The 24,993-nt window shown below is 34.1% G+C and overlaps 2 protein-coding genes across 2 annotated transcripts in view; one reads left to right on the forward strand and one right to left on the reverse strand.

Moving 5' to 3' along the window:
* Positions 1 to 1,503, forward strand: part of LOC119837058 (facilitated trehalose transporter Tret1-like) — a 55,336-nt gene extending 53,833 nt beyond the window's left edge. Inside the window, exon 10 of the mRNA XM_038362548.1 lies at positions 114 to 1,503. Coding sequence (XP_038218476.1) covers positions 114 to 371 — 258 coding nt within the window. The 3' untranslated portion in view covers positions 372 to 1,503. The remainder of the gene's footprint in view (positions 1 to 113) is intronic.
* A 3,539-nt stretch (positions 1,504 to 5,042) lies between these two features.
* LOC119837086 (long-chain fatty acid transport protein 1-like) lies at positions 5,043 to 23,269 on the reverse strand. Its single transcript, XM_038362581.1, has 12 exons — positions 23,138 to 23,269; positions 20,226 to 20,481; positions 13,330 to 13,480; positions 12,362 to 12,599; positions 10,528 to 10,762; positions 9,906 to 10,107; positions 9,234 to 9,426; positions 8,331 to 8,409; positions 7,819 to 7,892; positions 6,681 to 6,876; positions 6,313 to 6,403; positions 5,043 to 5,709 (listed from the first exon to the last, which is right to left on the reverse strand). Exons 2-12 carry the CDS (start codon positions 20,438 to 20,440, stop codon positions 5,398 to 5,400), a joined length of 1,986 nt encoding a protein of 661 aa, XP_038218509.1. The 5' UTR covers positions 20,441 to 20,481; positions 23,138 to 23,269; the 3' UTR covers positions 5,043 to 5,397.
* Positions 23,270 to 24,993: the final 1,724 nt, after the last annotated feature.

The raw sequence follows: 24,993 nt of genomic DNA on the forward strand, positions 1-24,993 counted from the left end.
CTGAACATACTTAGTAAATTAGATTTATAATACTCGTAGTATCATCGCGAGTCATTTGCAATTTGCAATTATAAAAATTACCAGAATTTCTAATCGAAATATAACACTTTCAGGTTAGAAGCCTTGCATCAAGCTTCCTCATCACGTGGATGTGGCTCAGTAACTTCCTGGTCCTCCGATACTACGGAACCATCGCTTTCTCCCTCGGCCTCCACGCCACATACTACATCTGTTCATCCATCACCCTCCTGGGAGCTGGGTACATTTATCTTACTCTGCCAGAGACTAAAGGGAAATCACAGAGTCAAATCGAGGATTCTCTCAGTGGTCCCTGGTTGTTACCTTTGGGAAGGAAGAAAAACGATCGATGACATACACCAGAAGTATTTACTATCTCAGAGAGAAGTGAATAGATGCAGAAATTCGGCTTAGATTGTGTTATCGATTCGGGATTATTAGTCCAAAAATGTTCAGAGATTAGACAGGAAAAAAGCTGTGAGTTTTGCGGTGTATCTGTAAGTGTAATTGTGGAATATAAGCCAAATAAATTAATTACCCAAGCAACAATTTAAAAGAGCACCGAAAATATGGTGAACGTACAAAGGTGTACAAATGGTAGGTACAAAAGAAAAAGAATATCAGGCTCACGTTAGTCGTAGTCATTTAAGAATTACTATTGCCATTGTTTATGAATACATATATAGTAATGGGAAATGGAAGTTAGTAAAGTTAGCAGAGTTTAGGAGAAGTGGGAGCAGTATTTCAGACAATGTATTCCATCTCGTAAATTAAGCTCTTTAAAGCAATTAGGAAATGAAAGGAAATTATGAGAAGGTCGCATAATGTAGCGTTTTCTGGAAACTTCCAGTACCCATTTTAAAAGTGATCCAACTCAGGATTTGTCCCTAATAAATACCTTGTTCTGAATATTAAAGGAATTGATTATATTCAACATAGAAACGTGCTACAATCAGGTATATTACCAAGATATTATCAGATTGCCTGTGATTTGTTTTTCCCTTTATTCTGAATAGAATCCCAATTAGCCAAACAGAGGGAAAGAGAATAATTAGAAGGACAGTTTGGATTATTTGCGTTCCTACAAAAGACGTTTAACCGTCTACTAGTCAATTAAATGTTCGTTATATAATACAGATTACAGAGGCATTTGTCAATTGCAAAGAGACATTTCTTGCAATTTTATCATAGTTAAATAAGATTTTATGCCAGGGCTGTCATAAATATTGAATTTTAGTGTTCAACAGTGGGTTTTTACCCACTATCCTACATAACAAATTGTTTTTATTGAAACACCTACTCCATAGAGAAGTGCCCTTGAAAGGCCTGACTTTTTTGCAGAGCCTCGAAATCAGAAGATTTGTTTCCATGACCGCGAAGGATCCATAGATCAACAATTAAATAACCATTAAGTCTTTTTTAACAGATTTCCAAAACTTCCGATAGTGTAAACTGATTTTTGTTACTCGTTTTTCTTTGAAAGACGTCTCTCATGTGATTCCATTCATAAATTCATAAAGTTTTGTTTTGGTAAAAAAAAATTAGAACCAATGTTTATGACAGCGGTACAATATAGCGGTAAGTTAATAGGAATTATTCGATATCAAAAGCATATTTTATTGTAATTGTTGTTGTTATGACGTTTTTACATCCGCAATCAATTAAAAGATATATATTTATACACAGACATATAGATTCAGATTAGTACATGTTATATTTAGCAGATACAGTTTTATGTCAGGTTACGTAGCACTCGATTTATATACATGTATTGCATTGTTTAATTATGATTCAATAAAGGAGATATATTTTAATACACCCAAATACATTTAAAGATTTTCATAGAATATTATAGTGTTACACTGTAAACACAGCCTCCGTAAAACTAATAAATTATATATAATAAAAATAGATTATTGAAGTATATAATATATCTTGTAATATTATTATGATGTGTATTAAAAAATAATAATTAATAGTCAAACAGTCGAATTCCTAAAGGAAATATACACAATAATTCAAAATGCAATATTACAACATTATCTGGCAAGTCCCTACTAATATTATAAATGCGAAAGTAACTGTCTGTCTGTCTGTCTGTCTGTTACGCTTTCACGCCTAAACCACTGAACCAATTTATTTTGTAATTTGGTATGAAGGTAGAACTGAACTTGGGAGAGGACATAGGATAATTATTATCGCGAAAAAAATTGTAGAAGGGGTTGAAATAGAGAGATGAAAGCGATATAACCGAATGCCACGCAGGCGATGCCGCGGGCGGAAAGCTAGTATAACTATAATAACATGTGTAAAATAATTATTAATATACAATTGCTTTTTGATAATAAAAAAATAAATATAAAGTATTTATTTTTCAGTAAATCTTATCCCTACTTATATTACAAATGCGAAAATATATCTGTATTGCAATTTTGTATACAGATGGTTTGAGAACAGAACATAGTATAATTTTATTCCCACGACAACGGAAGATGTACGGGGCAAACCCCGGGAGTAGGTATTATCCTTTTTTTTTTAGTTCGTGGGCGAAAAAATTAGATATAGCCCATCGGTCTAGAGTCTATAATCAATTCAGAGAATTCGGCCATTAACAAATATAAACTAATCAATATAAATTAGCATATAGGAATTAGATAATATAATGATACATGGAATTGATGTACAATTATCGTAATTATTGTGATCGTTCAAAATTTTATTATATTTTGTAATTTGGATATGTAAATTAGTATTAATACTGGGTTGGTCTCAATTTAAACGAAGTTACTCTTATCAAATACCGATTCCAGTGTGTGTAAAAGACAGAGCTATATAAGTCATGTAGCTCCATCACTTTCCCGCGCTGGAATTAGTTCTCCTTTAAGACGTTACGGAAACCCTCAGATAGTGACGCTTTATGTAGTTCATCAATCTGTTAAAATTGCAAATAAAATAATGTAAGGAAATATTTATGTCAATAAGTGTTATATAGATTAAAATCCATACGATCAGAAAATCGTGAACCTATTTCTTAATGTTGTTAAATGTTAAACATGTCTTAAACTTTCAATTTATCCTTTCTTCGTCGTGCTATAACGATACTCATAGATATTACATCATGATTATTAATAATTATGACTGTACTAATATTTTTTTACACTGGTAACTCCACTGAAAGGCTATGCAACCTCCACACCTATATATTTATTTATTACAACATTATTGCTCTCTTGTAATATTCTTAATAAACAAATATTCCCACTTGTCGTTTATAGAACTAGTTATTATTCGTTTATTTAAATAAATTATTAAATTAAAATCCCAGTCATATGGAGTTTTATCATGTTTTATAAAGACTCGACGTAAATCCTAACATTGCATGGGCCCCAAAACATAATTCGATTGAAGTACCATAGACCATAGAGTTTCAGAATCGGATAAACGTATTTTTGTAGCATTTGGATCAGTATTCGAAGATGTAATATTTTGGTAACATTGTCTTTGTTTCAGACATTTATGTAATAAACATGTTAAACAGACTTGTGTTTAATTTAATACCTGGAGGGAAACTGAGAAGTCATAAAGAAGTAATATTTAAGTAATAATTTTTATGTTATCCTCGGCAATAGAACTGCTGGGTAGATGATACTTTTTACAGAACATTCGCGTCTCCAAATGGATTGCCGAAATAAAATAAAAAGAAAAGGAAGGGAAAATAAGAAAGGATTGGACAAGAGTAAGGAAAAAGACTGGGACGAGTAAGGAAAAATATATGCGCCTCCAAACTATATAGGGCACCTAGCTCCATCACTTTCCCAGATTGGATTAAGTAATGATTTGAGATCAACAAACTTACATTCATTCCGCTACATTCCCTCTAACATCCTACTAATCCTATCCAATCCTACTAGTCCTACTTCCTACTAATATTATAAATGCGAAAGTTTGTAAGGATCGGTGTGTTTGTTGCTCTTTCACGCAACTACTGAACCGGTTGCAATGAAATTTGGTACGTAGACAGTTGGACAACTGGAATAACATAACATATAGGCAACTTTTTATCCCGATGTTCCTACGGGATACGGACTTACGCGGGTGAAACTGCGAGGCGAAGATAGTGTTAAATAAAGTTATCATTAGATAGTATAAAAGCAGAAGTTGCTTCCCGTGTCTGTCCCTATGTATGTATGTATGCTTAGATTTTGACACCACGCAATGGATTTTGATAGATTTTTTTTAATAGATAGAGTGATTCAAGGGAAAGGTTTATATGTATGACAATATTATTAGACTGTTCTTTTCTACTTTTCTAAATTTTTTCTTTTTCAAAATTAATCTATTAAACTACTCCGAATTTAATACATGCGAGGCCGCGGGCAAAAGCTAGTATATTATATAGATCAATATAATGCAAGGTCCGTATTCATGTCTCTGTAGGGTGTGGGTCAGATGCATTCTTCATCTGTGTCAGTGATCACTTTTCTTTACGGATTTACGTGATAGTGTCCTGTTATACCATAGACCAGACTTCATTGTGGACCTGGGATTTCACCCAGAATCCCTAAGTTCTTCGCTCACGCACAACTGTACGAAGAAAGCGGTCGAAGCAATCCTGAGCTACTGGTATAGTATTATCTGTAGCGAAGGTAAATAAAACGATAGCTTATAAAATCAATTTATTCTTAACAACTATATCATATCACATGTCTCAATCAGTAGTTAGATATAATGAAGACCTAGGTATAGACTTAGTTATGAATAGTAGTTTACTTAAAATTATTTTAATAGGTACAAGAGTATATATTTTCTTGTTAAAATAATACAATATTTTAGCCAATTTTTAATTTTGTATGGTATCAGTTATCACAATCAGATCGAATTTAACTTTGGTTCAAAATTTAATTATTTAAAAAATTAAATAAATGTTTATAGTCTTATGAGTAAAACCTTAATATTAAGAGATTCATATTATTACTAAATTAGATTACATGATTAATAACAAATCTATTTTCTTTATTTATTTGTTATTATTATCTAATAATATTACTTATAACAAAGAAGAGATGGATAGAGTTCTTTTAACAAAAAATATAAATAGGAGTCAGGACTTGAGCGACCAGGACAGAGCTATCAAAACGCCTCTTGCTATCTCCCTAATTCTGACCCACAATATGTCAGTCCCCTGACAGATTTAACAAATTTCACTATAACAATATTTTTATCTAACGCTTTTATACGTATTTTCTTAATTTATAGGAATGCTCATTTAAATAGGTTGCGACTTCAGAAATTTTTAAATTCGCATTATTCCAATTATTTTATTTCACTTTAAATCTACAAATCTCAGATATAATAATATGTATATAATATAATAAGATATCACAGTCTAATATTCCCTTGGACTATATCGTCATATAATTTTTGTGTTAGCGGCACATACTTTGCGGTTTTCTGATCCAAAAAATACAAGGGATCATTGTGGATATTTCTATTGAACCCCTGTTCGACTAATTCCTTCTTCTTTAGTTTAAAAGTGGCTGTTAGTGGCGGTTCAGGAAGGATTCTAATGAATAATGGTCTAGCGTACACTGGAAGAGACGTTTTCAGCCCTGTTGCCAACGAGTCAAGGTCTATTTTTCTTTCTGGATCAGCGATGGCCGCCATACCAGCTCGGCCTTCTACGTTTGGTATCTGTTAAACATAACAATAGATTAATTTTATTTTATAGCAGTATTTTTTATTTTTGCTTTTTGAAGTATGGAAGTAGGAACGTTGTGTGTCTTTTTGTTTGATACATGAAATATTAGACAGTCTTTTCAACTTACAAAGCTTCAATGGATAGTTGGTGTGCTGGTTTGCCGGTTATTTTGAATGGATGAATGAATGAATGAATGAATGAATGAATGAATGAATGAATGCGCTGCAATTGAATTCTTTATTGCGTACAAAATACAAATAATATTAATTTTCATTATTGCACATGATAAAATTGCAAGGGGAACAATATTTCGATTCAAAAAAGTACAATAAGCGAGACATTTTCCACCCAAACAAGACATAAACGTGTGGTAAAGGTAGCATTATATATCACAGCAGCAAAAAATATTTCAATTTAATTTCAATTAATTTAATCACCATCAAACACCCACGTTGTCTGGAAGAAATATCTGAGCGTAGAGCTTTTCTACAAAAACGATTTATTCATTCTGCTTTTTATTTTATCATTTTTTTATAGTTTGGTGCACAATGTATTTACAGCAAAGTGTAATTAATATGTAAATAATGAAAACTTACAGCGACTCCATACACAACTGCATCTTTCAAACCGACCAAGTTACTGATTACACCTTCCACCTCTGCAGTGGACACATTTTCCCCGCGCCATCTTTAATTATAATATTTAATTTAATTATCTTTAATTATCGTTAATTATAACATAGGATTTTTTTTAATAAATTCAATAAAATCTTTACGCATTGCATTTAAAAACGATTTAATAAAACCTTAAATAACATATAATTTCCATTTTTTCATATATTTCTTTTTTTTTGCAATAATTGTAACACATTCTTATTATAAAGAATCCAAAAAAAACCTTCTGTTTAGCTTTGTTTAAATCTCAAATTTGTTTATATTTCCTTAACAGTAAAACATCATCTCACCGAAACGTATCACCGGTCCGATCCTTGAAATAGAAGTAACCATAATGGTCCATGACCAATATGTCCCCTGTGTTAAAGTAACAGTCCCCTGGCGTTCTCACGTTGCGGACCATTTTCTTTTCAGATGCCGTTTTATCTGCGTATCCCGCGAACGTGAGAATCGCCTTTTTGGGGTCGATCTTGCCCAATAGCAGACCTGAGAATTTTAAAATCCTCTTTCAATTATGCTCGCCTGGTACTTCAAATTGAATGATTGATGAATAATTTAAAATTTTACTTTACATTTAAGTAGGTAGGTAGGTAGGTAGGTAGGTAGGTAGGTAGGTAGGTAGGTAGGTAGGTAGGTAGGTAGGTAGGTAGGTAGGTAGGTAGGTAGGTAGGTAGGTAGGTAGGTAGGTAGGTAGGTAGGTAGGTAGGTCGGTAGGTAGGTCGGTAGGTAGGTCGGTAGGTAGGTAGGTAGGTTATTTCGTTTCACAAAAATTGTATAGGAATGTATGCTATAAACAAAATACATAAATTGTTAAAAAAAAACCCTTTCGCCTTTGCCTTCGAATTGTCAGAACTGAACAAAATTTAAATAGGACACGGAAGGCACCAGATTTCGATTTTGAAATAATCCGAAATCATCAAAAATAGGTTCACCCAAAAAGAACTTAAAACTACAGTTGAATAGATAGTCTTTTCTTATTTGAAGTCGGCGTAAATCTATACACATTTAAAATAAAAACGAAAAAAAAACAACAATGACTTCAATAAAACACAGGGTTTATGTTAGGAAATTCCACCATCGAACCCACCACTAACAAAGCTACCACAACTAACCACAGCACTGAAATGTTCATCTAATATTATACCAAATTATTTTACGAAAAAGACACAAAAAGGATAAAAAAAGGTGTGTGTGCGATTCACACACGATAAAAGGTAAACTTCAGTAAATCGACAAAAGAATGATATGAATATTTATAAAATATAAAATAGTATGTATATTTCTGTCTCATTCTTTGCCGGCTTCATTCTACACATTTTTGTATTTGTGTCTCTCACCTGTCGTTTTTTCTGTTGCATCAGGTTTGAAATCACAACGATTCTAAAGAAGTTTCACTTCAAAAGTAATTCTCACGATAAATAAACTCACCAGGTTCGTGCGGGCCGCATGTGATGCATCTCCCATTCGCATCTCTTAGAATTTCGCCCGTTATTTCATCGCATCTGAAAATAATATTCATTACTGACCAACTAATATATATACTTAACATTATAAAGCTGAAGAGTTTGTTTGTTTATTTGAACGCGCTAATCTCTGGAACCACTGGTCCGATTTGAAAAATTCCTTCAGTTTTAGATAGCCCATTTATTGAGGAAGGTCTTAGTACATATATATGTACCACGGACGAAGCCGGGACGGACCGCTAGTATATCCTACTAATATTATAAATGCGAAAGTTTGTAAGTATGTGTGTGTGTTTGTTGCTCTTTCACGCAAAAACTACTGACCCAATTGCAATGAAGTACCAATATGGTACGTAGACAGCTGGACAAATGGAATAACATAAAGGCAAATTTTTAACCCGATATTCCAACGGGATACGGACTTACGCGGGTGAAACCGCGGGGCGCAGCAGTACTTTAATAAATGAATAAACTTACTTGACTAGTGTGAGGGGGTATATCGAAGACACCATGCGGCTCAGGAAACCAATGGCGCCTACTTTGCAGTCCAAATTCACTATCACAAAGAACACTCGTATGTAACAATCAAATTTTATTCATTTTTGAATATTCAAAAAAGAATGTTAAAAGAGTAATAACAATTAAAGAAATAAATAAAAGAAAGAAAATACATTTATTTATACAAGGTAAAGTTATCAAAAATAATTTGATACACAAAAAGATAAATAAATAAACCTCATATAAACAGGAGATAAGCTCAGTGTATAAGAGTCTAAGCCCACTAAAGGAACATAGGCTCTCCACTGATTTTCCGTGGACACCACATTGATCCCCTGACAGTGGTAATGATTGAATAATTTTCAATATAGAGCACATTGTTTTAAACATCGAGCCTCATTTCAACGAAATCGGTTCACCATTTACCTATCAAAATGTAATAGACAGTCATTCATATTTAAAACTAGCTTTATGCCCGCGGCTTCGGTCGAGTATTCAGAAAAGATAGACAGAAAAGATACCTGTTCCCGTGGGATATCCGGTATAAAATATTGGATTGAAACTCTTATGAACTATCTAATGCCTCAAACTATATTTGTCTCAAATTCCATCCAAATAGGTTCATGAGTTGGGACGTGAAGATTAAACCAGTTTTTAATCAGATTAACCAAGTGCGTCTAGGCAAATGTCACATGTCATCAGACTTTTGATTCTTCTACATGTCGGCGTCCTTTACCGTTTTGAGCAGTGCCATTGTGTGGATATAAAACTAAAAAATCAACTATTTTTGAACAAATCTTAACTCGAACCCGTATCTTTCCAATTCAAATCCGAGTTCCTCACCACTGAGCCACTACCCTATAAAAGAAACCCCCAACATACCTAGGTTGCTATTTCCCTCCGTGGCTCCATAAAATTCTAGAACCCTCTCGATATTGAATCTCTTGACGAACTCCTCCCATATTTGAGGGCGAAGACCGTTTCCGAAGATAACCCTAACCTTATGCGCCTTATCATCAGGTCCTGGTGGTACTGCTAACAGATACCTGCAGATTTCGCCTATATATTGGGCAGCCTGAAAGGAAAAATTAAGTTCATCTTTATGAGACCAGTGCAGCAACCGTCGAAGGTAAAAAAAATTTTTTCGTATATTTTTTTGTTTGCAAAAATTATCGACAGTGTTTACCCACAAATCATATATTTATGCACAAAAGAATAATTTACAAACAAATACTTTTATATCACCAGAAACATATATTTCACAAACATACATTACAAACAAACATATATTTTTTTGCATATGAAAAATTATAGAATTTCCATTATTCGGAAAATTTTGGCGTACATTAATTATGTCATGACAAAACGATATACCAGTCCTTAAAAGAATGATTATTATTTCTTTTTTATAAACTATTTTTCGCGATGTATAATTTGATGAAAAATCTACTCATATAACCACAATCCACCAGATATACAAAACGTTCCGCTTTACAACCCCTCATCTTAACCCACTTCGCCAAAAGCGAGTTATGTCTGCATGCAACCACTTACCGTACACTTATGCTTCACGATATCCCTCCAATAGTTGCTGGCTGAGAATTTCTTTCTCAAAGCGACTGTACAACCCAGTACAATGCACTGGCCGGCGCCGAGCACACCGCCGGCCGTGTGGTGCAACGGTAGTGGGTCATATATCACATCTGATGATGACAGCCACGCGGAATTATGTACGCCTAGTGGGATGAGCAGGTATCTGGGAAGCGATAGTGAATTAGTTATAAATCATAATCATCATCATTATAATCATCATCATCTTTAACACCACCATCATTATCATCATCATAATCATCATTATCTCATAGTCCTAGGCCATGTATGTTCCTGCTGTTAATCTTAATCCTTCTTTATATAAATATTCCTTAATCTCACTGTGTTTCGTTCGATGAGTGGGGGAGCCGGAGGCATCCTTTTCCTTACCCTTCCCTATCCTTTTCTTTATTCCTCTCGTTAATCCTATCTTAATCCCTTCCCAATCGGCAATCCATTTGGGGAGGCGTATAAAAAAATACTTTTTAGACAAAACGTCATATTAGCAATCTTTCAATTCAATCTTTATTCATATCCCCCAAATTAAAACTTACTTCCCCTTATTATAACGAGGCAATATTCTTACCTTATATTCGTGATGATAGCTGCTTTGGGGAATCCAGTAGTCCCACTTGTATAAATATACAGCAAAGTATCTCGAGGCTTCGCTGGTTCAGGATCCACATAAGTCTCAGTAGACATTTCCGTGAGTTCTGAAGACAGTGGTGTGGTATCTTGGACTATTGGCGCTGTTTCCCTGTCCGGTGCATTGAATTGAAAAAGTGGAATGTCTGGTATTTCGTGCTGGATCGATTTTATTGCTGGAAAAGATATGAGACTCTTAATTCACATATAATATATGTAACTCAAAGGACTGACATAGTGATCAACGCACAGCCCAAGCCGCTGGACGGATCGGGCAGAATTTGGTATGCAGATAGATGTTATGACGTAGGAAGGATTTTGATAAGTTCTACCCCCAAGGGGAAAAATATGGCATGAAAGAATGTACCATGAAAATTTATTAAGACGCGCAGGCAAAGCTGCAAGCAACAGTCTGTGTATAAATTTAAATCATAAAAGGAAACTGTGTTATCAAAGATGTATGTAGACAAAAAAAAACTGGACAAAGACGGCGTGAGAATAAGTAATAAACGTAGTAGCTATAATATAAATACAAAGTTCAACCTCACAATTTTTGTTTGAGGAACTAATTATGTATTATGGGATATATTACATATTTCGCTTATGGAATATGAGATTTTGCATGGATAGAGAAAATACACAGAAGTAATGCCAAATACTATCTATAAAGGAAAATAATCGTTTAACAATGCAAGAAATCGTATCATTGTCCACTCTACACTTCTCGATGACGTCAATTTTACTAAACATTCCACCGAGCTCAATGAGGGAGTTAAATTTTAGATGTTTGCTTGTCTGCACCATAGATCAATTGAACCAAATGTAAGGGTGCCCTTGGCCGTCATACACGAATGGCCTGTTATCCAATTACGTCCAATAAGTCAGGATTAAAGGAACCCATGTATCCTGTACTGATAAAAGATCGACCGTCGTTACGTTTAGAAACTAACTATTTAACTTTAATTTGCGAGAGTCGAGCACGTTTCAGCAGGAATTGGGACAGCTCGCACCGGGAAAGGTTTCCACAAATCGACGTGAAATAATATGCGAATGCTACTGTGAGTTTTAGTAGGGAAGAAGGAAGTTGTATTCCTCAACCTTTCCAGAACCATCATTTCTCGTCGTCAATCCTTTCTGTATCCCATTCATTTTTTAAGAGCTGGCAACGCATTTGTAGAGAGTATTTACTTCCACATATGCTGAGACAGCCCACAGCTCAGTTGCCAGTACTTACATATAAAACTCTAACAAGTTACATAACATCAAACATATAATAAGCAAATTTGGTTTATTTGTTCTAAACGGTTGACTTTGACCTATTCTCGTATAGGCTTCAGTACCTTGCAAAGCGGAAAACCGGTATAAAGCCATCTAGTATTACTGCCAGTAACTTCCCTAAGCCTGAAGATACACGGCTCTGTTAACCATGTATTCCCCTTAGAATTAATCCAGATTATAAACCATTTTATATTAATTTTCTTATAAAAATCTTAACCGCCTTCAAACCGTCAGAACAAGACCGAATTTCAATGTGACAAGGCAAGGCTTTCAAATAGAAAAAGAATCATCAAAATCGCTTCACCTACTCTTAAACTGTTAGGTAACAAACCCAAAAATCGAATTGAGTAACTCCTCCTTTTTAAAGCGGCTAAAAGAACATACATTTGCATTGTAAGATAGTATAGGTCGCCTTGATAAATTTACAATTATAAACAGGATTAATCATATCAAAAATCGAAACATAAATTAAATTACACATAGATAAAAAACCCTACCTTCTGCCATTTCATCCCCAAATACAACCGCCTTGCAACCAGCTATTCTCAGACAATATATCAACTGAGCGCCCCTCAAGTTTGTATTCACCAGTGCGGTGGTCACTCTTAGCTTCGCGAGCCCTAACCAGAGGAACACGTACTCCGGTTGGGTCTCCATGAACAGAGCTATCACCTCACCTCGCTTGAAACCCTGCCGTTTGAAGTACCAGGCTATGCGGTTACTTAGCTCGTTACCCTGTAAAAGACCAGTTTGATAAATACTATATTGTACATAGAAAAAAAAGACGATACATGGTGTAAGCATCCTACCATAAATTATTTGTGTCTATCCAGCACAACAGATGGCATACTAAGAGCATCCTACTACTATCCTACTAATATTATAAATGCGAAAGTTTGTAAGGATGTGTGTGTGTGTTTGTTATTCTTTCACGCAAAAACTACTGAACCGATTGCAATGAAATTTGGTACGTAAGACAGCTGGACAACTGGAATATGTCAGGCAACTTTTTATCCCAATATTCCTACAGGATATAAATTTGATACATTATAATAATACTGCTATTTAAAGTAAACGTATAGGATAATAGAATATGTACCCAATGTATATCTTAGTGATGGTAAATTTCTTTGAAAAATATGATGCGCTAAAAACATTGCATATTTCTTGCTCATTAATCTCATAAATAAATACATTTCAATATGGTTACTTTTGCCAGCTCTTTTTGTCTGCAGTTTTTAGTTAGTCTATAAAAAATAAATAAAAACACAGTATAATATTTTACATTCATAATTTTACTTCAAATTGGCCTCCAAGTAATAACTACTTCGTCTTCGTGAAGGATACTAGCCTATCCCACCTTTGCGAAAGAAAGAATCAAACAAATATGACCTTTAACATGAATTCGTTAGAGTTTAATTTGCTACTTTAACTACTTTCGACCTCCGTTCACAATCGTACTCACCTCACGAAACGTAATGGCCCGATCGTCCATGACAAATGCGTTCTTATTTGGCGACATCTGGGCTACCTTCTCCCAGCGGCTCACCACCGTGGTGCCGCATTTCTCCCATAGCCAGATCCTGAACATTGTGGCTAACAGCACCCGCAGACCTCTGTAAAGTAGAACCTTGAAGTATATCATATATCTACACTAATATTATAAATAGTATTTTTTGTATCTTTGTAACGTTGTCACGCAGAAACCACTGGACCGATTTCAAAAATTCTTTCACCACAAGAAATCTGCAACTTCACTGGGTGACATAAGCTTTACATGTACGGACGAAACCGGGGCGAAGTAGTATAACATATAATACCAAGGAAGGTGTAGCATTCAGTCGATCAGTTTTACAATACAATAGTAAAACTGACACTCCAAAAAATTTTATATTCATGTAAACTAAGCAAACATTTATAAATAGTTATTTTGTTAAGCTGTAACCGATTCTGAATAACACTTCTACCGAAAAGAATCGGCAAGAAACTCGATAGCTACTCTATATAATAAATCTAAATAATGATAGCTTTTTTTCTACAAACATATATTGTTCATGTATATGAAAATAAAAAGAAATTGAAAGGCCAAGGGCTCGAAGCCCACATGATTATTCAATTGAATTGATCTATTCTTTAAAATATTAAATTCAATTTTTTTATGTCAAATAAAAATATAAGATGCAATACAGATAACTAAATATAAAACATAAATGAGAGGGAAAGTTAAAAAAATTACATTTAAATTATGCCTCAACTAACAATTATAATTCAAACTACAATGTATCATTATGTAATCATGGTGCATACAATCAATTAGCCTTGTCATTCAATGAGGTCTACAATCATTGTTACGTAACTGACAAGTATATACATAATTAGGGCACTAACTCCTAGATAGTTCTAATAGCCTGGTATCGTAATAGGGCCGTAAAGGTCAAAATATCAATAACTAGCTGACCCCATTGTCTTCATACGTCAATTATGATTTGTAAACTAAATTAAACTCAAACATTCATTCAGTTTTTTTTTTTTTATTTTAGACCAAAATTTAAATTGGCACTACATGGGAGGTACTGGCATTTAAATAAAAAAAAAGAATCTTCAAAATCATGAGAGCTAACAATTTGAAGTAAGAAAGAATCTCCTGCTTTTTATGAAGTCAGTTTAGAAATGCCTTATATCATAAGCTCTCTGCCACCGAATCAGAAAATGGTACCAGTAGTTTCGAAGTTAAATTGGACCAATGACACAAGGATGATGATTACTATCATAATTTTAATATAAATATCCCCATTTTGCTATTCTGACGTTACGAAGATGCATTTTTAAAACCTGCTAAATAAATATTTAGTAGTAATATATTAATTGACCGCCTCCTTGGTTCAGTGGTTAACGCGTGAGCGTAGAACCGAGGGGTCCTGGGTTCAATTCCCGGTGGGGACGCACAAAAAAAAAATGTCTTGGTCTGGCAGGACTCAGAAGGCTGATCACCTACTTATCCGTAAAGAAAATCGATCAGTGAAACAGATGTACATCATCTGCCCAATTAATTGCTAGTATTAGGATGATACGTATGTACTCATAGGCTTGCCGGCCTAACACCTGTAACACCTCTAGTGTTACAAGTGTTTTATGGGCGGTGGTGACCACTTATCATCAAATGGCCTATCTGCTCCTTTGCTTTCTCTGCATAAAAAAAAAACAGCATAAGGATTGCTGTGGAAATTCTAATTTCAATCCTCAATGAAAATGAAGCCAATTCATGTCCTTAAAATTGTCATAGGCGCAGTAGTTCAGTATTGTTTTCCTCATCATAATCCACAGATTCTTAATTTCATATATATATTTTGTGTTTGTATGAGCTTTCTACAAACATTATCTATATAAGGAGTTAGTTTAGCTTAGGTAACTACATCTACAACTGTTAAAATAACGTTTTAATAACGTTTTTAAATAAAGATACTTTACTCGTTTATACTTTGTATTGTACATAACAACCGATGAATTTTCTAGAACTAAATTGGGGAACACATCAACGATACCCTCTGCTATCAATCACTAGACCCCAACAATGGCCCAAGGTTACAAATTCCAATGCCCACCGGACGACGCCCATTACACCAGGATACCAGCGACTGTAAGAGGTGTCTAGCGCGCAATAGAATGATTGGTCATTGCATAACTGTTAACAGTTCGCGAATTTTGCATTAAGCGTATGGTAACTATTTGCTAATCTGTTGCACAGATAATTAAATACTATGATATCTGTGGTCATAGTAAAAATACGCATAGTAGTACGCTAGATAACTGTTTTTTTTACTGTATAGCCACTCTGTTAAGCGAATGGACATGGAAATCCCTATTATAGCTATTATTAAAAATACAGGTAAAAGAAAATGCAGACATCTGTCTCCGTCTTATCGAAGCCGTGGTTTACCACGGTACCGATTGGAATGAAATTTATAGGTACACAGTTCTTTTACTGAAGGTTCGGTAGGTTTGAGACCTGAGGAAGAACATAAGACAGGTTTTATTCAGGAAATTCTACAGGATCGGTTACTAGGAGAGTTCTCCTTTGACTACGAGGGCAAAGACGCGAGCGGTAGCTACTACATAATACATGATCATGAATACTCAAGTACGTAGATCAAAACACATAATATTTTGCTTTGTAATCATTACAAAATATTATGTTCCATTCTTTTTTGCTTCGTGAGAATTTCTATGTTTCATATTTCGTGAGAATACATACATCATAAAAAAAGATTAAGACGATTGTATTAAATTTATATATCTTAAATATAAATAGTATATACTAACACTTCGCAATTTAATTAATAAATATAAAACTTGCTCATAACAACACTTTTTGTTCTTATAAATAAGGCAGTTACCTAAAATGTATTTATTCGTTTTACTGTTTCACATCACTATTTAATTAATTTAATTTAACTACTTTACTGGTGGCTCAGTGGTGAGAACCTCGGACTTCAAAATCGATAAGTCGGGGTTCGAGAACGGGCGGCCGTGCAGGAAATAAATTGATTTTTCAATTTATCTGCTCATGTGGATAACATCACCACTGCTTAAACGGTGAAGGAAAACATCGTGAGGAAACCGGCATGTCCAAGAATTAAAAAAAGTTCGACGACATGTGACATCTGCCAACCCGCACTTGGCCAGCGTGGTGGATTATGGCCTGAACCCTCATAGGAGGCCTGTGTTCCCAGCAGTGGGAACATATATGGGCTGATGATGATGTATGCTTAGATTTTTATAATGTCGCAACAGAATTTGACGTGGTATTTTTTATTAGATAGAGTGATTTAAGAGGATGGTTTATATCATTTCATAGTATAAAACAAAGTCGCTTTCTCTGTCTCTATGTGCCTTTGTATGCTTAAATTCTTAAAACTACGTAACCGATTTTGATGGTTTTTTTTTAATAGATAAGAGTAATTCAAGAGAAAGGTTTATACGTATAATAACATATTTTAAACTACTCTGAATTAGCGGCCGCGGGCAAAAGCTAGTGTATAATAAAATAGAAAGAAAATGGGAGGAAACAGGTTTTACTTCGATTTTCACGCGTGCGAAGCCGCGGCCAAAAGTTTGACTTCTATATTTTAAATTTCGAATGACGGTTACAAATTTGTTTATATCATCGTTAAGTGCATACGTTTTTTAGCGATTGTAATAAAACCTCATTCATCCGTTAAAGTTTAAAAACATAGGAAGTGACGTACGAACAAACACAGCGAACAAAAGCGGACTTTGCACCTACGAAGTACTAGGACACTATAATTTACAAGAGACACTTGCGAACTTTGTACTATGTTGCGTGAGATAAGATCCCATGTATAAGTCCTCTTGTGTATTCAAAATCCTATCCTATTCTACTAATATTATAAATGCGAAAGTTTGTGGGGATGGATGTATGTTTGTTACCATTTCACGCAAAAATTACTGAAACGATTGCAATGAAATTTGTCACGTAGACAGCTGGACAACTGGAATAACATATAGGCAACTTTTTATCCCGATATCCCTACGGGATACAGACTGCGGGTGAAACTAGTTAAGTATAAGTATTATGCTGATACAAGTAATTAAATTATGTAATGTATCTTTTTCATAACTATAAAACTGTTGTAATCAAACAAATTACAAAGGCTATATTTACGAAGGAACAATAATGCTTAGAAATATAAAAACACATCGGTAGGTTATACAAAATACGAAAGCGGAAATCTATACTAATACTAGCTGACCCGGCAAACGCTGTCTTGCCTTACTCTTATCATTTAGAGGTATAAAAAATAGATGTTGACCGATTCTCAGACATACTCAATATGCACACAAAATATCATAAGAATCGGTCAAGCCGTTTCGGAGGAGTATGGCAACGAAAACTGTGACACGAGAATTTTATATATCCCTACTAATCCCTACTAATCCCTACTAATCCCTACTAATCCCTACTAATATTATAAATGCGAAAGTAACTCTGTCTGTCTGTCTGTCTGTTACGCTTTCACGCCTAAACCACTGAACCGATTTTCACAAAATTTGGTATGAAGATAGAACTGAACTTGGGAAAGAACATAGGATACTTTTTATCGCGAAAAAATGGTAGAAAGAGTTGAAAGAGGGGATGAAAGTTTGTATGAAAGTTCGTTATTGTCAAACCGATTTTGATGAAACTTGGTATGATGATGGAGCTAAACGTGGGAAAGAACAAACCATACTTTTTGATGCGAAGAAAATACTCCTTACCATGTCGCGCGATATAAGCGAATTCTACGCGGGCGAAGCCGCGGGCGAAAAGCTAGTTAGATTATAAAGCTGAAGAGTTTTAGAAATTAAAAACTTTTTAACGGATTTTAAACGCGGTTTATCCATTATACTATTAAACCGACGTTTCGAACACTTACAGCGAGCGTGGTCCAACGTTTGAAGGTGAAGAGTTTTGTTCGTTTGTTTGAACGCACTTATCTCAGGAACTACTGGTTCGATTTGAAAAATTCTTTCAGTGTTAGATAGCCCGTTTATTGAGGAAGGCTATAGGCTATATATGTACTACGCGCGAAGCCGGGGCGGACCGCTAGTTTATTCCTAATAATAATACGATAGCTTTCTAAAACCATTGTAATTAATTTATATTCAGTAATAAAATATTAGCACTTTAATAACTCTTTCTGCACCAACAAATGTAATAAGTTTATTTGGATCAAAACACGAGATGTGGAAGCCATATTTTAGTTTTACATTCGAGTTAGAGGATAATACCTATGGGTAATAAACCTATATGGGGTTTCTAGATTTAATTTAGTCAATCTAGCTTAGGGATTGCGACAACATTTTTTTTTTATGTCATAGCGGGCAACTGAGCTGGTGGTTCGCCTGATGGTAAGCGATCACCACCGCCCATGAACATTCGCAAAGGTTGGGCCTCTGCGAATGTGCTGCCCGCTTTTATGGGGTAAGGGAAAAGGAATGGATTAACAACTGGAAAGAAGGAATGGACTGGGACGGGTGAGGAAAAGGAAACGGGCCTCCGGCTCCCCCACTCACCGAACGAAACACAGTGGCATGCCACTATTTCACGCCGGTTTTCTGTGGGGGTGTGGTACTTCCTCGGTGCGAGCTGGCCCAATTCGTGCCGAAGCGTGCTAAATGTAGCAACAATTTCTCGATCTATTGCTTTTGATTTATAGATCCTTTTGATTGTATTAAATGACACTTCACACTAATATTATAAATGTGAAAGTTTGTTTGTTTGGATGTTGATTGTTTATAATAAACTCAAAATCTACTGGACCGATTTTGAAACATTCTTTCACCATTAGAAAGCTGCAATTTCGCTGAGTGAAATAGGCTATATATGTACCACGGGCGAAGCCAGAGCGAACTGCTGGTTATTATTAGTTATTCAAATATACTGCATGCTGCCATAAAAATAAACGCAGCTAAAGTAATAATTGGTGAAGTTTAGAAGCTAATAAACAGAAAAGTCTATAAGCAACTGGTTATTAATTATAATTCCATAAGGGATCGCTAAATAGTATAAAACAAAGTCGCTTTCTCTGTCCTTATATCACTATGTATGCATAAATCTTTAAAACTTCGCAATGGATTTTGATGGGTTTTTTTTAATAGATAGAGTGATTCAATAGAAAGGTTTATATGTATATTATCATCTCTTAAACTACCTCGAATTAAACGCGTGGGAAGCCGCGGGTAAAAGTTAGTTTTGTATAAATTAAACTTCTACTCAAAGGGTTCAATGTTCAAACTGCTCGCCACGTAATCGATATTTCCTTAAAGTCGAACGCTTTCAGTGCATTGTTGCGCACTTAATGTCATCTGGTGTATTCTAGTCTAACCGCACGTATAACGTTACCTAGGTCTTATATTTCACATTTGATGTGGTCATTTAACAGCCTGGACCGTTAATTGGTGTAATTCATGAAACAAATGGGAAGAATTACGGACGTTTTATTAAAGAAAATTTATATTTATGCGTGGCTATTGATATAACATTGCACAAACTACCAGAACGTAAGAAAAGAAATTTCGCGTCTTTTTCAACCGAATTTAATGGAAGGAATCTCGATTCGACTGTTTTTTTATTTATTACGTCAGAACAGTTTAGCGAAAACTCATTTAATATCTATAAAATGGAGCATTCAATGTGCGTAAGTTTTTCTTTTTCAAAATAACAATGTTACAGAAATTTATTCGTAGTTATTAACTTACTTCTTTATAATGAAAGTCCTGTCATAATTCGGTTAAGTTTTTTGTTATCAAACAAACAAACAACAAGCTGGGGATCAAATTTGTTATCGGGTAAAAACTTACAACAGATCCCGATAAAGTGTCTTCCTCCATATATAAATCCATTGGTATCGGTCACCACTCAGTAAATATATTGTCAATATTGCGACCAGACTCAGTACGAGTGGATACAACCGAACAGCCCAGGATATGGCGCAGCACACGACAGTGATCAGTATTAGAATAAGCCCCTTGCGTTTCTCCGCTTCTTCGAAACGAACTTCTGTCTTATCTGACATCCTGGTACTTTATGTTGCGATGCTCATAGTTTTGGGGACTTCTGCAAAAAGAAACAAAAATATGAATAAAAACGACACTAAACATTTATTTAGTTTCTATGTCATTAATGCATTTTGAAGAATATTAATTATACTGTAATGTGAAAATTTCGATCCATTATAGTTTTCATTATCAACATCAAATATTGAGCCTTACTTAAAATTTATTAACACGCAGTTTATTTGGGTTCAAATCATGTAATCAATTTATATATCTATTCTATTCTATTCTATATTTTCGTGTTTTGTTGATTATGAACTCTTAAACTAACCTTAAAAAACTAAATCGTGTTCAAATTGTCAGGACTGGACCAAATTTAAACAGGACCACATGGGAGGCACTATCTTTCAAATAAAATATAATAAAAAATCAGTTCACCCACTAAAGTCATGAGGTAACAAAAATAAAAAATATACAGTCGAATTGATAAACTCCTGCTTTTTCGATGTCGATTGAAGAGATGACAATATTTTTCATTTTTTTCTATAAATATTATAAAAAGGCGCTATTACAAAATTATGGGTTTCAGGAAGTACCCAACGTACTAGTTTTGGGCATACCCAATACCCAATACTAGTAGGTACCAGGGAGATATCCTTTCCAGTCCATTCCTTCTCCAGTTGTAAACCCTTTAAAGCGGGCAGCGCATTTGCAGAACGCTCCCTCTACGTATACCATCAGGTGAGCCACCAGCTCAATTGTCGGCTATGGCGTAGTAAAAAAGGGAAGTTATAAGTTTGACGTGTGTCTATAGGTCAGTCTGTCTGTCGGTACTCAATGGCATTGTTATGTCCATGATATGAAGAGATTTCAAGTAATTCATTTCATATTCTAGATGACTTATGTGCGAGTGTTCTCATAATATTTAAGGGAAATCGGTTGAACCGTTTTTTAAGATCATAAACTGTCTTAGTCGATGAAGGGATCTGACTTTCTTCTTCCACAACTACATCCATCAATATGGATATCAAAAGAAAATAGACAAATAAAATACTGTCCTACTATATATATATTTACTAGCTGCACCCGGCAAACGCTGTTCTGCCTTACTCTTATCATTTCGGGGTGTGAAAAATAGATGTTAGCCGATTCTCAGACCTACCCAATATGCTTACCAAATTTCAGAGGAATCGGTCAAGCCGTTTCGGAAGAGTATAGAGACTAACATTGTGACACGAGAATTTTATATATAAGAAGAAAGATTATTATAAATGCGAAAGTTTGTAAGGATTGTGTGCGTTTGTTGCTCTTTCACGCAAAAACTACTGAACGGATTGCAGTGAAATTTGGTACGTAGATAGCTGGACAACTGGAATAACACATAGGCATAATTTTTATCCTAATATTCTTATGGGATCCGGACTTGCGCGGGTGAAACCGCGGGGCGCAGCTAGTACTGTTTATAGTTAAGTCAAATTTCAAATTCAATGGCCAGCAACTGGAAATGGAGGTTGGCGTTTTTTTTTAGTTAAATTAATTGTTATATGTACACCACATTTAAATATTCCAATGTCCAACATAATATCAAACAACATATAAATAATAATTAAGGAAAATAAATAAGAAATAACAAGCGCAAAACGGACGAAATATTATCTCAAACAATTCCTCACGACCTCAATACATGAAAATAATGGCACGCCCCAAAAAGTTTGTAACATTGAACCCTCTATTAAACAGAGGTCATTCACACTACAACTTTATGACGCTAAAAATTAATGAAATATATATTTTTTTTTCTACAAATAACGTGACCAGCGACCCTAGGGGGGCAGGGACCATCCCAAATTTTAAACAGGGACTTTTCTATCAAACAAATCCCACGGAGTTATCGCTAACAAAATAAAAAAGCAGTCCTACAGTCGAATTGTCCTCTTGTTTTTGGGAACGCCGGTGAATATTTAAAACTAGCTGCGCCCCGTGGTTTCACCCTCGTAAGTCCGTATCTCGTAGGAATATCGGGATAAAATGTTGCCCATAACACATAGGTTCCAGTTGTCCAGCTATCTACGTACGAAATTCCATTGCAATAGGTTCAGTAGTTTTTACTTGAAAGAGTAACAAACATACACATACACATACATCCATCCTCACAAACTTTCGGATTAATAATATTAGTAGGAAGTAGGATAGGATTAATAATGTAACAATGTATGTACATATAATAAACTGATTGCTGTTTAAAATATTTCGATAACAGTGGGTCATAATTTTTTTTGCAGTTCCTTTTAGCTTATTATATCGGAATTGTCGCGACTCGTACATTAGAGAATTTAACTGACTTCTTATTTTATTATTCAAATAATAGGTAATGTTTTGTAAAAATTATATCGTAATAAACAATTTGCTCGGTATAAAATATTGCATGTGTTCACAAACACAATTTAAATACCAATTTTTAATATAAAATTAAAACTTTTTATTGGTTATTTATTTTTTAAAAACCTACCCAAAATCGTATGATACACAACAATAAACAGGACAAACGTTATCGAAAAGTCAATAAATATTAAAACTTCATCCTGCATATAAACATTAAGCAATAATAAAAATTATTTGTAAACCAATCCCACATTTTTTCTCTTATTAAACCTAATATTATTAATAACATTTTCAATTTGAAAATTAGGAAATACTTATAATTATGTCATACATACGTAAAATATATCGTCCGTTTGTAAACACAAAACGTCACCTCACAAAACAGAAACCACAAACTAATATAACGATAAACTGACAAGTGACAACTACCGTGTAAGTTCGGTACGGTCTACGAGAGAGTGGGGTGAGGAGGAATGACCGAATGAACGTCTATAGTGATGTGCACTTGATACCGGTATTTCATAATATCGGTATTTATTAAAACATTTAAAAATTAACCACTTTTTTCAGACGAATTGAATTGGTCACTGCAAAGAGTTTAAATATAATGAATACATTTCACAATGTGTGATTCTCGATAAATAAACACAAGAAATATAGAAAAGTAACTTTACACAGATGTTTAATAGATTACGAGTAAAAAAGAAGCTTTGTTTTACATACCTGCAAAATTTAAAATCAACATAAAATAATGTATTAATGGGGCACTATTACCGAGCTAAAACTGTATAAGTTTCGATATATTATTGTATCGTGAGTTATGTCTTATTATGGATATTCATGCATTAATTTTCCTAATATAGGTGTTAATTTTCACATAACAGTATAATATTCTTCAAAATTGCATTATGGCATAGAAACTAATAAAATTTATAGTGTCGTTTTTAACCAAATAAAAATAACAATTTCAAGAAACTCTAATCAACTCATAACACATTATTGCGTAAATTTAACGGTAAATAACTCATCACTACATCACTACTACTCCTTTATCAACCCACTTTATTTATTACCGGTTAGCATCAATATTTTGTACATTATGTACTCTATGGCACAGGGAATAAGGTTCAATAAATGTAATTATAATTTACTCCAGATCAAAACAGACTTATCTATTGCGTGAAAGATAGAGTTTATATTTGATTAGCAACTCATCTCAATTGTATAATATCATTGTCTAGGAAGATAACCTCTTCGTGAAATCTTGTTCAAACTAAATAGAACTTAATCGTCACGAACATACAATTTATTATCCTTTGACTAACTTCATCATAAATGTTGACAAATGTGTTGCTTTATTCCACGCTTTTTATTTACACATTTATATTACATTACGTTTGCATTATTATATTTAATTAGTGAATAAATACGTCTGGTACATGATTTTATAAATTTTACATTGTTATCTGTACTTTACAATTATTTACATACTATGTAACCGCTTTGAGAATTGCTAATAAGAAGGTCGATATAAGATTATAACTTTAGCATGTTTTATTTTTTTAATAGTTATTCTTTCTTCTTGATTTATAATATGCCCTAATTGCTTGGTCCGGCTTCTACTGGGATAGATGGCGATAAAAATAAATTACCTTTGATACATTTACTCGGTAAATATGTAGTCTATAGATAAGTATAACTAGCTAACGGTAAAAAAAATTTCAAAACCAGTTCAATAGATCCAGATAATATTACCGCCTATAAGTTACAACCTCACAAACTCTTAGGTTCTCTAGGTGTTTACTATTCTACACCATGATATGGCGTATTCGAATAAAAGGAACAGTATGTATACTGCGGCTTATAGCTGCAATCTCTCTCTCCCAGGCAAGTTAGGACAAAGCTAATGGATGGATTTGTAAACTCGTTAGTATACAGCTATATATAGCGGAATTTAAACCATATTATATTGATAAATCAAAATGGGATATAAATAAAACAACAATTTAAATTATTATGAAACTTGTTTATAATGATTATCTTAAATCTACATATATACATTCCATGAAAAGGCGGAGAAATGTCGTTTAATACATTTGTTTAAACTTTATACCATACTTTTTAGGTTAAGTTCTTTTCCAAAAAATAGCGCCTAAACGTGAATACGTTTAGTAACGTGATTATGATTATA

This window comes from Zerene cesonia, chromosome 26, assembly GCF_012273895.1.
Source record: "Zerene cesonia ecotype Mississippi chromosome 26, Zerene_cesonia_1.1, whole genome shotgun sequence".
Taxonomy (NCBI): Eukaryota; Metazoa; Arthropoda; class Insecta; order Lepidoptera; family Pieridae; genus Zerene; species Zerene cesonia.